We start from the raw sequence: 20,384 nt of genomic DNA on the forward strand, positions 1-20,384 counted from the left end.
ATTCGAAGAATCAACTCCTTGCCCTGAAGAATTCTCGTGGTGATGAGGGGGCCCTATCGTGGATGGAGAGCCGTAGCTAGCTAAGCGGCTAGCGACATTATAAGTCTTCGGTACCGTCCATAATCATGGTAAATGTAAACTCTCTAGCCTCACTTCAAGTCTTCTCCCCTTTGCATCCACCTATAACTCCATTGTAGCAGCTTTAGTCCCATAACAGCAAAGGGGAATACATTTTGTTCTTATATTTATTTAGGATGTTAATTAATGTCTGTAACTTCAAAATAATGTACTGGCTGACGCCATCTTCTGGCTGAAGTCATCATTGCAGCTTTTATGTTGCGCGTGCAAGTATGTGAAATTCTTAGCCACGCTCAAAAACACTCTTCCTTTTTTTTAATCTTTGGGTTGGCACTTGAACTTTTTTAGATAATCCCTTTTTTGTTTTCACCATTTTTATCGTAGTGTGAAAATAATCTAAAATATCCGTATACTTCATTTAATTATTGCCTAGTAAAAACTATTTTGTAACGAATGTTCATTGTGTGTATACAGTTTTAATGTTTTTACCGAATTACCTCTGTTTTCTATACCCCTCCATATGACAATTTCCACTTGCGATCCCCAAGTCAGAATGGATTAATGTTGTATCCAGGAGTTTTAATGTAATATTATTGTTGGATAATATTACTGATACAGCTAAAGCTAACCGGCTTTCCTTACTGCAGAACTGCTTTCCTTATAGTCAGGACATGGTTGTCATGATTACTGATGTGACTCAGCTGTGCCCGCTCCTTTGGCGCCAACTGCCTCGGACTCTGACTGGCTCCTGATCAGTACTTGTACCCACTCTTGCCCGTCCCCTTTTGTCAGTCCGTCTGCGAACCTCAGTTAACACTAGGCAAGCCTTTTTCGACCCAGACTCCTACCTGTCCCGTTTTTTGCTCCCGTCTGTTCCCCAGCTTTGACCCGTTTTTTTTTTTATCCTGACCATGTCTACTCTCCCGTCCCGGCTTTCGACCTCTTTTTGTCCCCGACCACATCTTCTCACCTATTCCGGCTTACGACTCGCTTTTGACCCCGACCACGTTTTTGCTCTCCTGTCCCGGCTACTGACCCGTCTTTTCCGTCCCCGAGTCCACCATCGCCCACCATGGAAGATCCACTTCCGCGTTCAGAGCGCAATCCCAATAACAGAGCGACCTGCTCCCAGCCTCCAGCAATCACCGGATCGTGGGCGCAACCCTTTCCCTTTCTTCCAATAGAAACGCAACGCAAGTGGGTCCTGTCTCCCTTCAGGTCTTGACAATGGTTGTGTTTCAGAAGTTATCCATTCACTCGCCTTGAATATCCGTCATCTTAGCCGCCATCTTCGTCTCGGATTGCTGCTATGGGAATGGATATATATTGTATCTTTTGAGAGGTAACCAGTACCACATCTATAGATTTATTTCCCAAATCGACACAGTTGTGGTTTTTAATGACATGAGAACATGAAAGCAAGTTCTTTTTTAATCTCTATATAAAAGACTTCAAAGTAAGTTGATGTCATTATCCCTTGATTTCTTTATTCTTTAAGACAGACAAAGAAACCGATATGTCTCTATGTTCTCAGTAGGAGTTTTGACAACATCTTGAGAGTAAACGTCTTCAATAGGTCGGACCAATATGGAATTTTAAAAGGGCATCGACTTTGACATTTTACCCAGATTGAGACTTCTTCATAACGCCACCTGTTCACCTTGTGGTATTTTGTCTGCAGGAGATTAAAAGTTTTCAAAACGACTTTAATAATTCTTGAGGACGACTGCGTTAATGAGCTAGGTTTTTTACTAACAGTGGGACGGAAGTGCAGAGCAGCTAGCTTAAAGACATATTTCAGAGAAAGGCAGATGGCTAAAGATCCATGCGGTTGTTTAATTTCACGCCTGATGGGTGGGCAGGCATTCCAAAGACTAGACTGTTTGTTTGTGACCATTAAAAAGTCTGCTTTATATAAGATATCCTAGAATCAGATAGGTGGACCTGCAATAATCAGATGGTCAGATGACAATGGAGACAGACGGGTAGCTAGAGATGAACGGAGAAGATAGACGGGTAGACAGATTTATTGATACGCTGTTAATAAACTGCAAGAAAGGGTTGGAGTGGACATGTCTGAGTCAGTTTCTTATTTTATAACAGCACATACTGTAGACCCCCAGGATATCGGGACCCCGCCTCGTAAAGAAATTCATTACACAATGTGGAAGGGGTTTTTCTCCCCCTCTTTAAGACACTTTCCCCACTATACAACATCAAAAAACTGTTTTGCGTGTCCAAAAACATACAAAATTTAATGTCGTCCATGCGTAGGTACAGTGACGTGCCTCTTAAGATGTCTATCAGCTGTTAATGCCGATATCATATAAAATGCTGGTCGGCTATTGGTTTGCATAATGGAAATGACATTATGCTATTGGCTAAACTACCATCCACAATGCCTTGCTCTTCGTTCAGTTTGGAATCTTTATAAAGACTTAATAAGTCGGTGATACAATACTGTATTTAAAGCATCACGAATCGCAACCTCGCTAAGTTGCACGGCCATAACCAATTATTTAAAATAAGAAGGTGATCCAAACAAGGAACTCTTTAAATTGACAATTCTCGCAAGTTAAATTTTTTAAATCACTTTCATTTTCAACCCACCGTGACCGTCTCCTCCCCTCCAATACATCCACCCGCTACTCCACTCAACCAGTTCAAGTAGCTCTAGTATGTTTATTTATAAAGTCATTTAAGCTATACATGTAGATTACACATAAGTAGTACTTACTATGTACTATTTTTTGTTAATACAGTTTTCACCTGGGCTACCATGGTTTGGAATGCAATAGCTAACTACCATATATTTCTACCCCCGCTTTACATCAAATTCACTTTGAAATCTCTACATCTTGCCGAATTCAGTTTCATTTTTAATCCACCAGCGCTGTCTCTTCACCCCCTCTGCATCCACCTGCTACTCATCTAGACCAGCTCAAGTAGCTTTTGTGTTTCTATTCATCAATCCATTTTCAGCACTGCTTCTCCTCACTAGGGTGTAATCTCATGTAATCATATTAATCATTTGTAATCCACTTGAGTAGTACTTACAATGTATCATTTAGTTACTTTACGTTCTTACCTTGGTTTGGAAAGAATTAGCTGCCACCCCCTGCTATTCAGCAATTTCACTTTGCGATCATCACCTTATGACGGATCCAGGGGTTATACCGTACTGTTAAAACATGCAAGAGCTGGCAGAGGACGTGGAAAAATGTGAGTCTATATAGTTCTGAGCATACTTAGCTGGTTTCAAGTCATGCAACAATTTATTAAAAGTAAAGAAAACGTAAAATAAAAGGAAGAAGAGCAAAAAGATGCGCTTATTTTCAGGAATAAGCAAGTCTGGACCCCCGCTATGCATTCTGTCAGAGGTTCACCTTCCCTCTTCATTGCACGACTTTTGTCGAGATACGCTCGAATGCAAAATGCGTAAAATGTGTCACTGCACGCCTCGGGATATAAAAAATGGGGGAAAACGAAGGGCCTGAACTCCCTAAAGTAGCCATTTTTTGCATCCCAATGGCACGTGAAGGTCTCACGTAGGTACGTACGTGCCCCTTCCGAATGATACCCCATAAAGGACGTCTAAAGGATACAGAATTGCATTTAAATAACACATGCATCGCATAAACCAGTATTTAAAGAGTTTTTCGAAAAGAAAGTACAACTTGGAACCCGCCTCCCGTACGCTGTGATGCTTTCATGTTCCCGGACTTTTCCAAACTCATCACAGTTTCCAAAGAAAATTTGAAGATAAATACCTTATTGGAGAAGTGTTTTTGACGGGCCTTATGCAGGCGGAAACTTTCCGTCTACATCAGTGCTGGGAACTTCATCTTTTAGTCCAATACGTTTACGAGAGGTCAACTCGTCTCCAAAGCCGAGAGAGTGACGAAGCGCAGCCCTCCGCGAGCTCCTTGCCTCCCAAACAGCAGTCCGGAGCCAGGGGAGGGGCTAGAATAGAGCAAGCACTTCTGATTGGGCAGACACCAAGGTGGGAGGGCGTCACCATTGAAGGTTTGGTTGTTGAATGGACCAATAGGAGACGTTGACGTCAGTTTCCCTGGTTACGCGTTTTGTCAACCGATACATTCGAGAAGAGGCGAAGAAAGCGAAAAGAAAAGAATGGTAAGTTTTATTTTTCATTTGTTAACGACTTTGGTGTGCAATGTAACGAATATGATGGGGGATTATGTTTGCAATTCGTTAGTTTATGTTAAGACATTGCATATAACTTCTGGCACTTTTTTAACTGGATGAATGGATGGATGGATGGATGGATGGAACGATGGATTGAGGGAGTGTGGGTGGGAGTGTGGAAGGGAGTGTGGGAGGGAATGTGGGAGGGTGTGTGGAAGGTTAGGGAGGTAGGGTATTGAGAGGACCCCCGCTATGGTTAGCTAGTTCATCCATCCATCAGAACTGCTTATCCTTATTAGGGTCGCAGGGAGTGCTAGATCCCATCCCAGCTGTAGGACAGAAGGCAGGGGACACTCGTAGCTGGTTGCCAGCTAGTCACAGAGCACACAGAGACAGACGATTCACTTACTTACTTAGAGACGATCTGGATGTGGGAGGAAATCCGTGTTTTCCACAGGTCACCCACGCAGACACACAGAGAACATGCAAACTCTGCACAGGGAGGCCAGTAGCTGCAACTCTGGACCTCTGAACTGAATACATAGCTAGCCAACCAGTTGGATGGGTGGATGGATGTATACATAGCTAGCTAATTAGCAGAATACATGGATTGATGAAGGATGGATCGATCAATGGACGGACAGACGGACAGATGGAAACAGATAATCATTGCACACAAGTCTCTCCAACACAGTTGAAGCTTTTTGTCAAACTAACTTTAAACGGAAACTACCTGTTCTCATTACAAACAACAGCACAAGACAAATTAGCCCTGATATTAACACACAATAGAACGCCACAAACAAGTAACTGGTGTGATTTCAAGTCATCTGTACTTAAAAACGGAAATGGACAAAGAAAATACTCAGACGTGCATACATTCCTTATACTCTGTGAAAAAATATACTTCATTGACTATAGTTTATTATAACTATAATTTCAAGTTCATAAACATGTGCCAAACATTCTAGTTGCTCGACTTAATTGAAAGACTTATAGCAGTATAGCATCCGTCCATCCAGCCATTATGTGCACCGCCTATCCTCATTGGGGCCGCAGGAGTGCTTTAGCCCTTCTCAGCTCGGGCAGTGGGCAGGGGACACCCTGAACTGGTTGCCAGCCAGTCGCAGGGCATACAGAGAAAGACAATTTGCTCGCTCATTCACATTTAACCTGACATGCATGTTTTTGGAATGTGGGAGGAAACCTGAGTGCCCGGGGGAAACCCACGCAAGCACGGGGAGAACATGTAAACTCCACACAGGAGGTTCAATCTCATGACGTCAGAACTGTGCGGCACACGCGCTAACCACTAATTGTCAAGTCTATTTTTGGTATACATGGGTGCATAATACTACTTCATAACAATTATATGATGCATAACACAAGATATGTTTCAGGTCATTAGTTAGTTTATTTAAATGCATAACTATCAATTTTCCAGGTGATGAATACCCAAACCACTTCTCCTTCTCCTTCCCCCTTCCCCTCCCACACACACACACACACACACACACACACACACACACGAAAACATGGAAGAATTATTTTACCATCTATACGCACTAAATAAAAGAGACACGTCATGATTGTTCAAGAGTTCAATAAAAAAAAACAAGTCTACACAACATTCAGTTTTCAACACAAATGTCCTTTTTTTAAATTAACGCCTGGTTTTGGCCACTAGGGGCGCGCTCGCTTCTTTTAAAGACTCCTTTCACACGGCCCACTTCACGGACGACAATGACGTCACCCACGTGTGACGTATCCTGCCTTTTAAACGTCGGAGGCAGATGCTCTCTTAACAAACCACTTGACACTACCTTCAAACAGGTAGACAAGTAGACAACACATGGCTGTAATGTTACACTTTCTTTTTCCACAAAAAGGAATCTCTTTCTGTTTATTTTTTAGCAGGTAATTTGATGCAATGACTGCACCTAAATGAAAAATTCACAAGCACTTGGGCAATGAATGCAGGAGGTCAAACGTTTATCACCAGCTACAGAGCAGAAGATTTGGGTGAGTGATTTGAAGGAGTGAAATCTGAGCTGCAGTTTTTTCTTTTTAAAAGCGGGGTGGAATTCCTCTAAATGTCTTCACATGACTTTGATGCTTTGCTGTGGGTCTGCTTGTTTGTTCACCTGTGTTTTTGCCACTCAGCTGAATTGCAAACAAAATTGCTTTGACCGTGTTTCTTTGCTACGGTGGCCGGGCAATCTATTCTGCAGTGCATCATTTGACCCGTGGCCTTTGTCTTTTCTTGCTGAAGTCGGCAAAAATAAATTCACATTAAAGGCTATCTGGTTTTCTGTTTTTGCTCTTATTTGAATGACAGGAATTTTAAATATGTAGGGGCGCACAGTAACCGTTTTTTTCCCTACCAATAACAATAAAATCCACTTCCTCTGATACTGAAAAGTGTTTTTCTGCATGCTTTGTTGAGGAAAAATAAACCCACACAAAATCTAATATTTCATTCGTGTGTCTTTTTATATACAGCTTCGGTAAAACCTGTCACCAAAAAGCAGTGTTTTAGTGAGACGTGCTTATGTGCAAACACACAAGCCAACTGAAAGGAGTTTGTTTGGGGTTAAAGGGAATTTAACAAAAGGCACTCCGCAAATGGGACGGGGGATAAAACAAGTAGCAAAAAACACAGTTTGACGAAGTACAGGAATAACATAATAAATCAACCCCAGGTATATTCAGGCAAGAGATCAGGAACATCAAGGGCGAACAATGATGTGACAGCTTTTGCTATCGCCACAGTCCTGTAATACTGGTTCATGATTAAAACCAGGTAAGGGTGATGAGAAACAGATGTGGTGTCCTCCATTTAGTCTACCAGTTGGCGCCCTCTAGAGGAAAGTGGCATGCTGAATCTTAACAACTCGTGCTTGATTTATTCAATGATCGATCAATATTTAGTGTCAGTAAATAATACAATAAGTACAAAATATTGTTATGATGAACCATCCATCCATTCATTATCTGCACCGTTTACCTTCAGTAGGGTCGTGGGGGTGCTGTAGCCCATTCCAGCTGTCTTCGGGCAGTAGGCAGGGGACACCCTGTACTGGTTGTCAGCCAGTCGCAAGGCATGTTAAGGAGACCATAACCGTGAATTATTGATAAAGCGGAAAATGAATATGATTATGTGTGTGAACATTATGTGAAAATACATCACTTAGAAACATTACAAAAGTGCACTCATAGTAAATGCCAAAACATGCCTTGGCTAAGAAACATGTCTGACTCTTTCTTATCAAGTGGCGTTATCTTTACACAGTTTTACAATAATAAATACAAATATGCTTCATGCACTTTATAGAAAGGTAGAGAGACGACATGGCCAAGTTGTGCTCCTACCTCTACAGAAAATCAAAATAAATTCCAATATAGAGCATAAACTCTAAGAATCTTTCTAACTATTAGTGTTGGCTGATTGAATATAGAGTGATGTCTAGCGACTAATTATCAGTTTTTTTTCCTTTATAAGTGTCACGACCAGATCTGAAGTAGGACCCAGATAGGTAACATTAATCACAAGTTTAGCGAAATATAGAGGAAAGGCAGCGCCCGCGACCTGGTACTCGCTGGACGCGGGTAGCAAGCCGCTCACGGGATCGGAACGTGTTTCCGAATGCGGAAGTGGATTTTCCGGAGTGGGACAGGTCGTTAGCCGGGACAGGAGATCAGAACGTGGTCGGGGTCAAAAAACGTGTCGTAGCAGGAGACAAACGGGGAAATCAGGAACGGACGAGTGAAAAACGGGTGACAAAACGGGACCGACAGGAGTCAGAGTCAAGAATGCTTGCCTCGTAAAAACAGAGGTTCGCCGACGGACTGACAACAGGTGATTAAAAGGACTGAGCTTAAGTAGGACGGGGAACCAATCAGGTAACCAGCGGCAGCTGCCGCCAAACGGGCGGGCACAGGTGAGTGTAATGAGTAATCATGACAATAGGACTGATAACTGTGATGTTTTATTCTACTGTGATTGGTTCAATAATTATCACGCATCCCTACAAATAAAGCTTAGAAATGGTCATTGAAATTCCGCATGGATTTCCCCCCCAATGCAGACAAACTGACGATACGACTAAAGAATGGCCTGTACAAATCAAACTACAAACCGGCGGAATATGAAAAAGTGCAAGCACTGGTTGACGCCAAACGGCTGGAGACGATGGCCATTGGAAATAAGGTAACATTTGTTTATATCGGTAATAATCTGTATAATTCCAAAACACAATAAGAAATTTTGCGACTTACTGTAGATCCTTAGGTTATTCTGTTTCTACAGAGGCTACACATTTTAAGTGACCGTCATTTTGGATTACAAGCAACAATGGAAGAAGATTCAAACACAAATCAATCTGCGTAATTTACAAGTTTTACAGGGTTTTAATAGAATAGAATAAAATTGTCTTTATTTTCATTGATAACATCATAGTAAACATTGTTTACAACAAGATAAGCCATGGCACTCAAAAGACTCAAAAGAGAAAAATAAGTCTTGCGTCTGAAAAGCATGGTTCTCTACCCCACAAGGGCAATTAAAAAGAATCCAATGACATTTGCAGGAACATATTTCCAAAATAAGAGTTGATAACAAAAATCCTGTGACGCTTGGCAGCCTCTATAACTCCAGTCATATTCCTTCATTTACAGTGGCTTGCGAAACTATTTGCCCCCCTTGAACTTTGTAACCTTCTGCCACATTTCAGACTTCAAACATCAAGATATAAAACTAATTTTTTTGTGAAGCATCAACAATAAGTGGGACACAATCATGAAGTGGAACACACTTTATTGTATATTTTAAACTTTTTTAACAAATAAAAAACGAAAAACTGGGTGTGCAAAATTATTCAGCCCCTTTACTTTCAGTGCAGCAAACTCTGTCCAGAAGTTCAGTGAGGATCTCTGAATGATTCAATGTTGATGTACTTTGTATTGTATTGTATTTATTCATTCAGCCAGTATAAACCATAAACATGATATATACAGGAAATCATTTGACACGCGAACCTCTCGAAGTGACGCGTCGCCTTCGATCGGCGCCAGGTTTTTAGACCCAACTGCTGTGTTGGGAGTCATTAGGTGACCAAACCCCCCGATTCCAACCCTTAATGCCGAGCGCCAAGCAGGGAGGCAATGAGTACCAATGTTGTAAGTCTTAGGTATGACTCGGCCGAGGCTTGATCCTCCCAGTCTCGGAGCGGGCGCCCAAACATTTAGGCTACCGAGCTGGTTAAATGACTAACGATGATAAATGGAATCCACCTATGTGTAATCAAGTCTGTTTGAATGCACCTGCACTGTGATCGTCTCAGAGGTCTGTTTAAAGCGCAGAAAGCATTATGAAGAACAAGGAACACACCAGGCAGGACCGATATACTGTTGTGGAGAGGTTTAAAGCTGGATTTGGATACAAAAAGATTTCCCAAGCTTTAAACATCCCAAGGAGCACTGTGCAAGCAATAATATTGAAACGGAAGTATCAGACCACTGCAAATCTACCAAGATCGTGCTGTCCCCCTACACTTTCAGCTCATACAAGGAGAAAACTGATCAGAGATGCAGTCAAGAGGCTCATGATCACTCTGGATGAACTGCAGAGGTCTACAGCTGAGGTGGGAGAATCTGTCCATATGACAACAATCAGTCGTATACTGCACAAATCTGGCCTTTATGGAAGATTGGCAAGAAGGAAGCCATTTCTTAAAGATATCCATAAAAAGTGTTGTTAAAAGTTTACCACAAGCCACCTGGGAGACACACCAAACATGTGGAAGAAGGTGCTCTAGTCAGATGAGACCAAAATTGAACTTTTTGGCAACAATGCAAAACGTTATGTTTGGCGTAAAAGCAGCACAGCTCATCATCCACAACACACCATCCCCACAGTCAAACATGGTGGTGGCAGCATCATGGTTTGGGCCTGCTTTTCTTCAGCATGGACAGGGAAGATGGTTAAAATGGATGGGAAAATGGGTGGAGCCAAATACAGGACCATTCTGGAATAAAACCTGATGGAGTCCGCAAAAGACCTGAGACTGGGACGGAGATTTATCTTTCAATAAGACAATGATCCAAAACATAAAGCAAAAGCTACAATGGAATGATTCACCCAAAAACATATCAAGGTGTTAGAATAGCCAATTCAAAGTCCAGACGTCAATCCATTTGAGAATCTGTGGAAAGAACTGAAAACTGCTGTTCACAAATGCTCTTCATCCAACCTCACTGAGTTCGAGCTGTTTTGCAAGGAGGAATGGGCAAAAATATCAGTTTCTCGACGTGCTAAACTGATAGCGACATACCCTAAGCGACTTGCAGCTGTCATCGGCGCTACAAAGCTGAATTATTTTGCACACCCACTTTTTCGTTTTTTTTTTTGTTAAAAAAGTTTAAAATATCCAATAAAGTGTATTCCACCTCATGATTGTGTCCCATTTATTGTTGATACTTCACAAGAAATTACAGTTTTATATCTTTATGTTTGAGGGGGCCAAACAGTTTTGCAAGCCACTGTATGAAATAACAGTATGTTCTCCTAACTAAAAACCCAAATATTTCTGAATTGAATTTGTTCATTCGAAAAATTGATCGCATAATGTACTTTGTAAAAAGGTACTAGTACACATTTTTCCCCTACATTCCTTTTGTAATAAATAATACTTACATATTTATTGATGTCATGTAAAAAAACATATCTCTGATTTGTTAGTTCATTATCCAAACCTTCCCTCAATGGTTTATTAATGAGTTATTTAAAGTAACTGTTTTCTGAATCAGTCAATATAAAATGAATATACAGTAAATATTCCTTTTATGCAAAAAACATCTCTCAAAATTTATTTTTGGGCAAATAATGTTTAGTTTTTAACCTAGAAAAAGAGTTTTGGAGACAAACAAAGGAAGAAAGATCGCAACTCTTAAAGTACTCAATCAAGAAATGTACTCAATCTCTCCAGAGCAGGGGTGTCAAACTCATTTCAACTCGGGGGCCACACAATAGAACAAACATTCTGTCCGGGGCCGGACTAGTAGATTAAAGAGAAAGAAAAAGAGAGATGAAGAAATAAGAGAAAGAGGGAGGGAAAAGGAGAGAGGGCGGGACAAAGAAAGAAAAAGAGAGAGAGGGAGAGAGCATGAGAAACAAAAGCTCAAAAGTCGTGGGAGTGGGGAAAAAGAAAGGGAGAGGAAGAAATAAATCCAAAGAGAAATAGAAAGACAGGAGAGAAAAGAGAAACGAAAGCGCAAAGGGTATGAAGAGAAAAAGACAAAAGAGAGAAAAGGAAAAAAGGAAGTTAGAGTTAAAGAGACAGAGAGAGACAAAGAGAGAGGGAGAGAGAGAGCGAGAGAGAGAGGGAGAGTGAAAGAGAGTGAAAGAGACAGAGTGGGAGAAAAGGGGTGGAAAAGAAAGAGAGAGAGAAAGAGAGAGCGAGAGAAAAATAAATACAAGTACAGTGTCTTTGTTCGAGGCACCTGGCTTTGACAACATCAAGTTGACATATTTCAACCTGCAGCTTGTTTTTCTCTTGCGCTTCTCTGAGTGTTGTCTCGCGGGCCGGATTCAAACCCTTAGCGGGCCTGATCTGGCCCCCGGGCCGCCTGTTTGACACCTGTGCTCCAGAGGAATAATTTTATATGCATGAGAATATTTTCATATGAAATACTTGTGCGGCTAATTTGTGCTTGATTATAGTTTTCTTAGCTATCTTTCTAGTTTTATGTTGTGTTCGCTTTGTTTAAATTCCAGTTGAAGCAAACCTATGAAGTCTTCGTAACGACACAATATGCAAATATGTTTTTTTTTTAAACACTGAAACTGCAAAGTAAAGGCTATTGTGGTACAGTTGCAAAATCAGTAACCCTTCAACTGGCTTGTCACCTGTTCAAAATATGATCATGATTTGTAGTCGTAAACGTACATGACATCACATTTGAATGTTAAAAGAAAGCAGTAATATAAGTGACGCACACAATTGAACAAAATTCGATTAATATTCATCGGGTTGCCTGCCCTGGGTCTATTATAAAAGCTTTTGAAGTTGGACTCTGGGAAATAAATGTATGTGCTTGTGGCCAAGCAGATTAGGCTGTCCAACCTGTCGTGTTTTAATTGGCCGACTATCGCAGGAGTCCTTTCTTTTTTTTTTTAAGGATCCTTAAAGTTGCCTTTGCGCCCTCCCAACCTCACTCTCTGCATAACCCAGATAAGACATTCGCATTTTCTGCTCTTGGCAGAATAGAGAGCGTATATTTCCCTTAGGTGACGTGATGAGGGCAAATAAAACACCATTTGTCGCCTTCGGTGCATATTTTTGTCCTCGAGGAAGCAACTTGGGACCTTTTTTTTTTTTTAGTTTTCTGTGTGCCCGTTTGCCTTTATAGGCTCCAGGTTCCTGGAGAACGGGAAATAAATTAGCCATCAAAACAGTCAAAACCAAACGCTTTGCCTGTTGAGAGTATAACTGAATTTATAGTTTGAGCATCCATTATTATAATTTTCTTCTTTCCCTTTCACTATTTATTTCTGTTAAATAATGTAACATTATTATAGCATAATTTGTTAGTTTTATCATAGGAGGTACTTCTGATACCATCATTTTTACCTGTTTATTGTTTGGAAAAATTTCAATGCACACACCCAATTTTTGTTTTAACTCGCCATTGAAGAGTCAATGTCCAATGTGAAGTCACGGCAGCTGTAGAGCTTTAACTCAAGCTATCTAAAGTTGACTCCAAGTAAAACTTTATTTTGAAAACACTAAAAAATGAAAAATATCTCAATGCATGTAAAATCCTACTTAAGACCAGGATCGGTCCCGATCAACCGGATATAAATCCATTACAATGGTGCTATTCAATGCTGCGACGGTATCTAGTTACTGAGTGTAGTGGTAGATTGCTGTGCCGGCTGGCCCAAATCATTGTTTCTGTTGCCAGGCTGCTATCGGCTGAGGTGCCAGACATAGAATAAAAAAAAAAAATCTTCTGCCTAAAGTCATAAGTACAGTTGGACATCAGTCGAGCAGGTTGTGAGTTGGATGTAGCATGTACAGTAGTTGATTTGTTTTAATATACTGTATATAGTGCTTATATATTTTTCCAGCATTTATTTACAACTCAAGAGCCTTTTGTTATTAGTTTCGAAACAGTTGAATTAAAAAAAAAAAACTAAAACACATGGCTGCACTATTACAGACACTTATACTTTAGCTGTTCTTTAAATCAACAAATAACATATATACTCATTTTAGATACTCTAAGGAGGTTTTTCCTGGCAATTATTTGTTTTTTTCTCGGCTCGTCACAGAAATCTTTGCTTGTTTTAAATGCATTGATGAGTAACATGTTTTATGTTATGCATAACTTGAATGATTATCCATTTTATATTCCGGCAAAAAAGGGAAAAAAAACTTTTATTTTTCATAATTTCGGAGATGAAAGTGAGAAGCAGCAAATACGACATTGTGTTTAGAATTACAATTTTTTAAACGGATCCATGTCGCTTTTGGTGCAATTTAGTCTTATTTCTCCTCCAAACAAATGGAGTTGTGTTTCTACCAAAAACGTTTTGTATCATATTCACGTTCTCCCAGTCCTGACTCATCCTTGCACTCTATAGCAAACTTCACTCAAGCCTGGCACTGCAGGATATTATTACCTACTTAATCACTATAGTAGCAGTATTGTTACACCAGTGAAGTCATCCTCTATACCCGATTAAATAACAAACAACTAATTGAGAAATAAGATGAATTTTTTTACAGTTTTTTTAAATGACTGATTAAATTGATTAGAGATTCTTAGAATCCTCCAAATTTGAAATTTGGAACAATAAATACATTTGCAGATTTCTCTTCATCGAAGACCAATCATCATTGTGTTGAATATACATTTTGCTGACAAACAAAAGATGATGATAGTCTTCTCTTTATTATTACTTGTGTTGCTACTCAATTTAACACAACCATCATGCTTTTTAGAAGTTATACCATTTCCAAGCTAATCAGCGCAGTAAGCAACCGATATAATACTTTCCAAATAATCTTTGGCCGACATTGTCATAAGTGAATTTAAAAGGGGATTTTTCTGGCAAAGCTGCAGTTTTTTAGCTGTTACCATATTCATCTTCTTCTTGCAGGTGAAGAGGACCCGCTACGTGGCCAAAGAGATCAAGGAAAGCGACATTGTGCGGCAGCACAGGCATGTGTGGAGCAGAGAGTGCCCCAAGCTACATAAAGCAGAGTAAGAGAGCCTTATTACTCCAGCTCGTTATCTGCTGATGTTCTTCCCGTTGGGCTATTACGCAAAACAGCCGTTCTGCTGAAGCCTTGACGGGATCTGTCTTCCCGAAACAGTGCTAGATAAAATAATAGGATATGAGGAGATAAAGTAAAATGATGGAAAAAAAATTTATGTTGACAAAGAATGAGCACAGTGGCATTTTAAAAAGACGACATTAAATGGATGAAGAAAAAAAAAACGCATTGTATTGTGAAGTGAGGAAGGCAGAAGGAAACCTGGGCGTGCGGTCTGTTTGCTTGGGTAATGCCTGAGCCACCCAAGGTTAATGACTCACTGAACACAAGCGTGAGAATTGGTAATGAGCACAGTCACGTTGGCCTATACTTCGTACTGTTGTGCATATTAACGTTCCTGTAAGATTCGTCTAAAATTCCAATCCATGAACGTACACAAAGAAAGTTGAATGCTGTTCTTGAACTATTTGAAGAATTTGGTCTCTTTTGAAAAATAAGACTCTGAAGTTTGGTCCCAAACTAAAATAATCACTGCAAGTGCTACCAACATTGAGTAATCTGAGTTGGAATAGGTTTTTTTATCGCCAGATTTTTTGGGGGGGCAATCAAATGCCTGTAGATGAGTCTAACATGGGTATCTTTGCTGGAAAACAGCTGAAACAATAGCTTAGAAAACCTGGTACCTTTTCAAATTTGATCACCATCTGAAAAACTAAACATTGTATTTTACAATCCAGTTTTCAACACTATAACCTTTGTAAATGTGTATTTTACATTGGCTGATTTTTTTAGACACCTTTAAAGAGTTTTAAATGTTTGACTTTTCTTTTCATATCTCAATCAATGATTGTGCGCAGTTGAGGGGAATAATGGTGCGTAAAATGGATGTTTACAGAGAATGAGCACAGTGGCATTTTAAAAGGATAAAGACTACAATAAATGGATGAAGAAAACACATTGTACTGAGAATTGAGGAAGGCAGAAGGAACCCTGGACTTGCGATTTGTTTGCTTTTGCGCACGTTTAATTTTGGCTCTGAATTGAAAACACATCTAAAAACTGTATACATTTATGTTGAGAATTTAATTGGCTAGCCAATGTGTCAATCATCACTTAATTGGGTTACTACTTGCTAAAGATATTAAAAGCTAAAAAAGGTGATCTTGTTTTTATCAATTCAGGCCCCTACAGGCTAATGCGGGATAAGGATCATGGAAAAAAAAGCCTGTTATTGGCCAAGAGAGGTGTCAATCAAAAGGACAGAAGATACTGGCCATATTCATAGATATAGTTTGAGTCTGTTCATTTGTAAACGGAAACGAATCGATTACAACAAGATACTTCTTTATCTGACCTTATCATGTATTTTGGAGTAAATATTTTACACGGTTGGATTGACTATATGGTCCTGGAAGTAACTACTCCATGTTTGCGCACAGTCAAGTAATTTGATGACTGCAAGGGGACGTAATTGGGGCGCTACACCGGCTTTATAGTTTCCGGGTATCTTGTTTCAGATTGATCGTGATGTTTCTTTGATGAGCAGATTTTGAAATGGTCCTTATATCTCGAATCCCAAGAGTTTCATTTTTCCAATGATATGTGGCATGACAAATTCCAGCGACTGGTGACATTATACAGACACGTTGGAATGTCGTCATCCGGCGAGGCAGATCCCGAGAATGTAGACACAAAATAAGATTTTTAAAAAGTCTTTATTTACAGAAAAGGAATTATATTGGATAGTGTACGGACACTACAGAACTACAGCGTTTACTAGAATCTCCAGAATTCAAATACATCAAAACATCAGGAAGCCAGAGGCCGACGAGATTGATACCAGATACACGAGCAGATATCGAACAGATGGGGTCGATACTGGACAGGACGGGACAGACAGGATCGATACCTGACACTGGAGACTGGAGACAGATATCCAACAGGACGAGATAAACGGGATCCATATCGGACAGGTTACACAAGCAGGATACCGGACAGAGTCAAAACACACGTCTTGCGGGTGCAGAGGTTCGTTGGCGGACTGACAAGGGGTGAGTGGGAGCACTGAGCTTAAACAGGAGGGAAGCCAATCAGGCAACGAGCCGCAGCTGGCGCCAAACGGGTGGGGCCAAGTGAGGGCGATGGGCAACAGTGACAGAAAATACAGAATCAAGACGACACAGACGTCGATAGAACATAATGTTAGAAAACCAACCAGCACAAACGGAACAAAGTATGAAAGTAAGATGACACAAAAAACATTCTCACACACAAGAGTGCCATGACAACAAACTATAAAATATAATGACGCACAATAACTATCAGTAACTAAACAAAAACATGAAAGAAAGACAACGCTGGAAATGTTGAAACTGAAACTCTTCCTGAATATGTTAAATTACCAACGGGTTCTAACTGGACACAACACAAAATCAAGAGGACACAGGGAACATACTCGGAGGTGTATGGAAAAACTACATAATGATTCACCATCAACAGGTTCTAACATCACAAAACAAGAAAGAGAACGACACATGAAGAGAACAAGAGTGCCATGACGAGACAATGAAAAATAATGCAGGCATACTAAATAGATCTCACTGAATAAAAAAACAAAGGACGGAAATGCAGGATATGTTGGAATACTGACTTGTTCTGACTTAACAAAATATGAAAGTAAGACAATGCGGGATATGTCGGCAAACTTACGAGTTCTACCTGTATAAAAAAAAAATTTAAGAACAGAAATGCAGCATATGTTGGAATACTCACTAGCTCTGACTTAATAAGATATGAAGGGAAGACAATGCGGGAAATGCTGGCGTACTAATTCTAATTGAACAACGCACTGAATTAAGATGACGCAGAGTATAGTCACACGTTGATAGACCAACTTATTATTCTCCTACACCATCCACTTCTAACAGAATAAAACATGAAAGAACGACAACAAAATGGCACGTGAACAGAATAACAACACAAGTGAAATGACGATGAGACCAAGAAATATAACCCAGGCACACTAACTAGTTCTAACCGAACAAAATCATGAAAGTAGGGAAATGCAAGATATTTTGGGTCACTAACTAGCTCAAACTGAAATAAACCTGAAAAGTCACACATTGCTAGAACAATAATCAAGACCAAATATAGAGTAGACATAAGGCACGTGACGTAGGAGGAAAAAATACACGTTTATCAAAGCGCTTACTCAATACAACATTTTACTGCCAGTTAAAGCATTAAAATCAGAGCGTGTTAGAAGAAATAATCGTTTTTTCTGATAATGAGAGAAAGTTGTGTGTTAAATGATGTGTTAAGTTGACTCTCATCTTTTATATTTTTAACTTCACACCTTATCTGCACTGCAAACCTTGTTTATATCCAGCAGCTATTTTGAAATGGAGCTGCTCTCAAGCATAATCTTCACACTTATCACCGTCTGGATGAAAATAGAACAAGTGCATTAACTCATTCAATGCTGTTTACTTGTTTGTTTATAAAAATAAACCACTCGGAAAAAAGAAAAAAAGACATATAGCAAATTGCTGATCATTTTGCCTATTTTAATGATTTTATTTTTTAGGAATGGGATGAAATCATCTAAACCATCTAAAACAGTTAAATACAATGAAATAAGGTATGTCAAGTCATGTTCCCTACGGGGATGAATAAAATATCTATCTAGCTAGCTAGATAGCTAGCTAGCTATCTAGCTAGCTATCTATCTCTGTGATGCCCTTAATCACAAGGAGTCTCAAAGGGCGGCACAGACCACAGATTATTGCAAACTACAGACTATTATTACACCATCCCCTGATCCAAAACCTACACGAGGGCAAGGAAAACCTCAACATGAGTAAAATGAAGAAACCTTGAGAAGGGACCGCACATGAGGTAATCCCCCTTCCAGGATGACCAGGCTGCATGATGATATTTTCAACATGAAATTAGGTCATTCATAAGCCAGAGAATATAAATGTTTTTTAAGCCTAGATTTAAACAGTTCCACTAAGGTTGCAGATCAAATCTCAGGGGGAAGAGCATTCACCAACACCAGGGCCTGAATGGAGAACGCTCTCAAACCTGCGGTTCTCTTCTTGACTCTGGACCGGAACATAGGGGGAAATTAAATCTGAAACATATGAGGGAGCAAGTCCATGCATGATTTTGTATCATGCCAACAGAACCTTAAAATTGTCATGATTTGTCTATTGCCCTCAACTGGGCTCACTCTTTCAGCCCCAGCTGCCACTCGTTCCCTAAACAGTCCTCCTATTTAAGCACGTCATTCTCGTTCCGTACATGCAAGGCAAGCACTTTTTACTCTGGCTCCCGTTCTCTTCCCGACCTGTTCCTGTATCCTGCTCGATTCCTTCCCCTGTTCCCAGTATCAATCCCCTGTCCCTGGCTTCCCAATCGTCTCCAGTCACCTGACTTGTTCCGATCTCCGACCTCGCTCCGTTCTCCAGTCCTGGCTACCCAACTTGTAATGATCTCCGACCACGCTCCATCTCCCGTCCCGGCTGCCCGACTTGCTTCCGATCCCGAACACGCTTCGTTCGCGAGGGCTACCCGCTCCTCCTGCCCAGCGAGCATCAGATCACGGTCTTTTTCCTCTCGCCCTGACTTCCACGATCCCTCAAAAAAGCATTGTGTGAAATGTTACGCATTTGGGTCCACTGCTGGTACCGGTCGTGACAAAAATGTAAATGGTCTGCATTTATATAGCGCTTCAAGTGTCTGAAGACGTCCCAAAGCGCTTTACAATGTGCTTCACACTTAACCATTCACACACACTCACACACTGATAGCAGGGTCAGCCATTCAAGGCAACTAATTACCTGCTTATTGGGGGCATTAGGTATTCAGTGTCTTGCCCAAGGACGCTTCAACATACAACACAGGTGAGCCAGGAATTGAACCTCCAACCTCTTGATCTCAAGATGAACGCTTTACCTCCTGTGCTGCCGTAATTGCCCTGTATTAGATCTTCCCAACAACTCTTACTATCTTCTCAATCACAGCATTGTACAAAGTGTTGTTCAAAGAAGTAACTGAATCTTGTTTTGTCACAAATTATGATGTTGAAGGAAAGCAATACTACAGGTTTGAATTCCAGTTTTGATTTTATATTTGTTGAGGCAATATGAATGAGTCGGACATGTGCTTCATTGTATTTGATGTGAAGTAGCAGCACATGGACTGACTAAAATTCCACATTCTTCATATCCACTCGAAAAACAGGGTCAAGGCCGAGAGCGAAATGCGCGAATTCATCGAGAACATCAGGCCATTCAGCATAGAAGACACCGCCATCTTTTCACTCAAAGATTACGGTAATCGTCGGACAATGATGGGGCATCCTTGGGCAATTTTGTAACCTCAGCAATCACCTCGAACTTTCTCAGAAGTGTTCCTGGAGAGGGACCGCAAGGCTTTTGTAATGGGCACGGTAGCGCCTGTCCATCAGCTCAAGGAGGACTTGAGCTTCAGGTTGGAGCAAGAGCAAAATGAGGACAACAGCAGCCCTCAATCAGACTGGGAGCAAGTGCAACATCAGGTATCTACAGGGCCGTAGCTCCGCAAGCGCATACTGCGCAGGGCATCAAGTACCCAGGAGGGCACCAAAATAAATTAAGGGTCGTGGAAAAAAAGTGTAAAGTGTTAATTTTTTTAATAATATGCACTGATATAGTTAAACAATCCCAAAGCAGCATAAACCAAATTTCCCGAGAAAAGGGATAAATCCGCTTTGTGCCCCGGCCTATCTCCAGTCTCCTGGTGCCACCCTCCCCTCCCAGTGGTATGTTCGATTATGCCTCATTCACAATTTGGTGAACACTTGTGAGAACATGGCCTCGAAACTGCAAC

The 20,384-nt window shown here is 40.6% G+C and overlaps 2 protein-coding genes across 5 annotated transcripts in view; one reads left to right on the forward strand and one right to left on the reverse strand.

Moving 5' to 3' along the window:
* LOC148352814 (plakophilin-4-like) overlaps window positions 1-3,995 on the reverse strand; it is a 121,705-nt gene extending 117,710 nt beyond the window's left edge. Inside the window, exon 1 of the mRNA XM_088352395.1 lies at window positions 3,849-3,995. The gene's annotated coding sequence lies outside the window, so the exon portion shown is untranslated. The remainder of the gene's footprint in view (window positions 1-3,848) is intronic.
* Window positions 3,996-4,099: 104 nt separating this feature from the next.
* LOC148352815 (coiled-coil domain-containing protein 148-like) overlaps window positions 4,100-20,384 on the forward strand; it is a 54,293-nt gene continuing 38,008 nt past the window's right edge. For all 4 annotated transcript variants that reach the window (XM_088352140.1, XM_088352143.1, XM_088352144.1 and 1 more), the window contains exons 1-7: window positions 4,100-4,215; window positions 5,915-6,060; window positions 6,142-6,249; window positions 8,316-8,437; window positions 14,393-14,496; window positions 19,758-19,849; window positions 19,922-20,073. In XM_088352140.1, coding sequence (XP_088208266.1) covers window positions 6,198-6,249; window positions 8,316-8,437; window positions 14,393-14,496; window positions 19,758-19,849; window positions 19,922-20,073 — 522 coding nt within the window. In that variant the 5' untranslated portion in view covers window positions 4,100-4,215; window positions 5,915-6,060; window positions 6,142-6,197. The remainder of the gene's footprint in view (window positions 4,216-5,914; window positions 6,061-6,141; window positions 6,250-8,315; window positions 8,438-14,392; window positions 14,497-19,757; window positions 19,850-19,921; window positions 20,074-20,384) is intronic.

The sequence above is a fragment of the Urocampus carinirostris genome, chromosome 14 (assembly GCF_059441175.1).
Source record: "Urocampus carinirostris isolate Australia breed hairy pipefish chromosome 14, RoL_Ucar_1.0, whole genome shotgun sequence".
In the NCBI taxonomy this organism is placed as follows: domain Eukaryota; kingdom Metazoa; phylum Chordata; class Actinopteri; order Syngnathiformes; family Syngnathidae; genus Urocampus; species Urocampus carinirostris.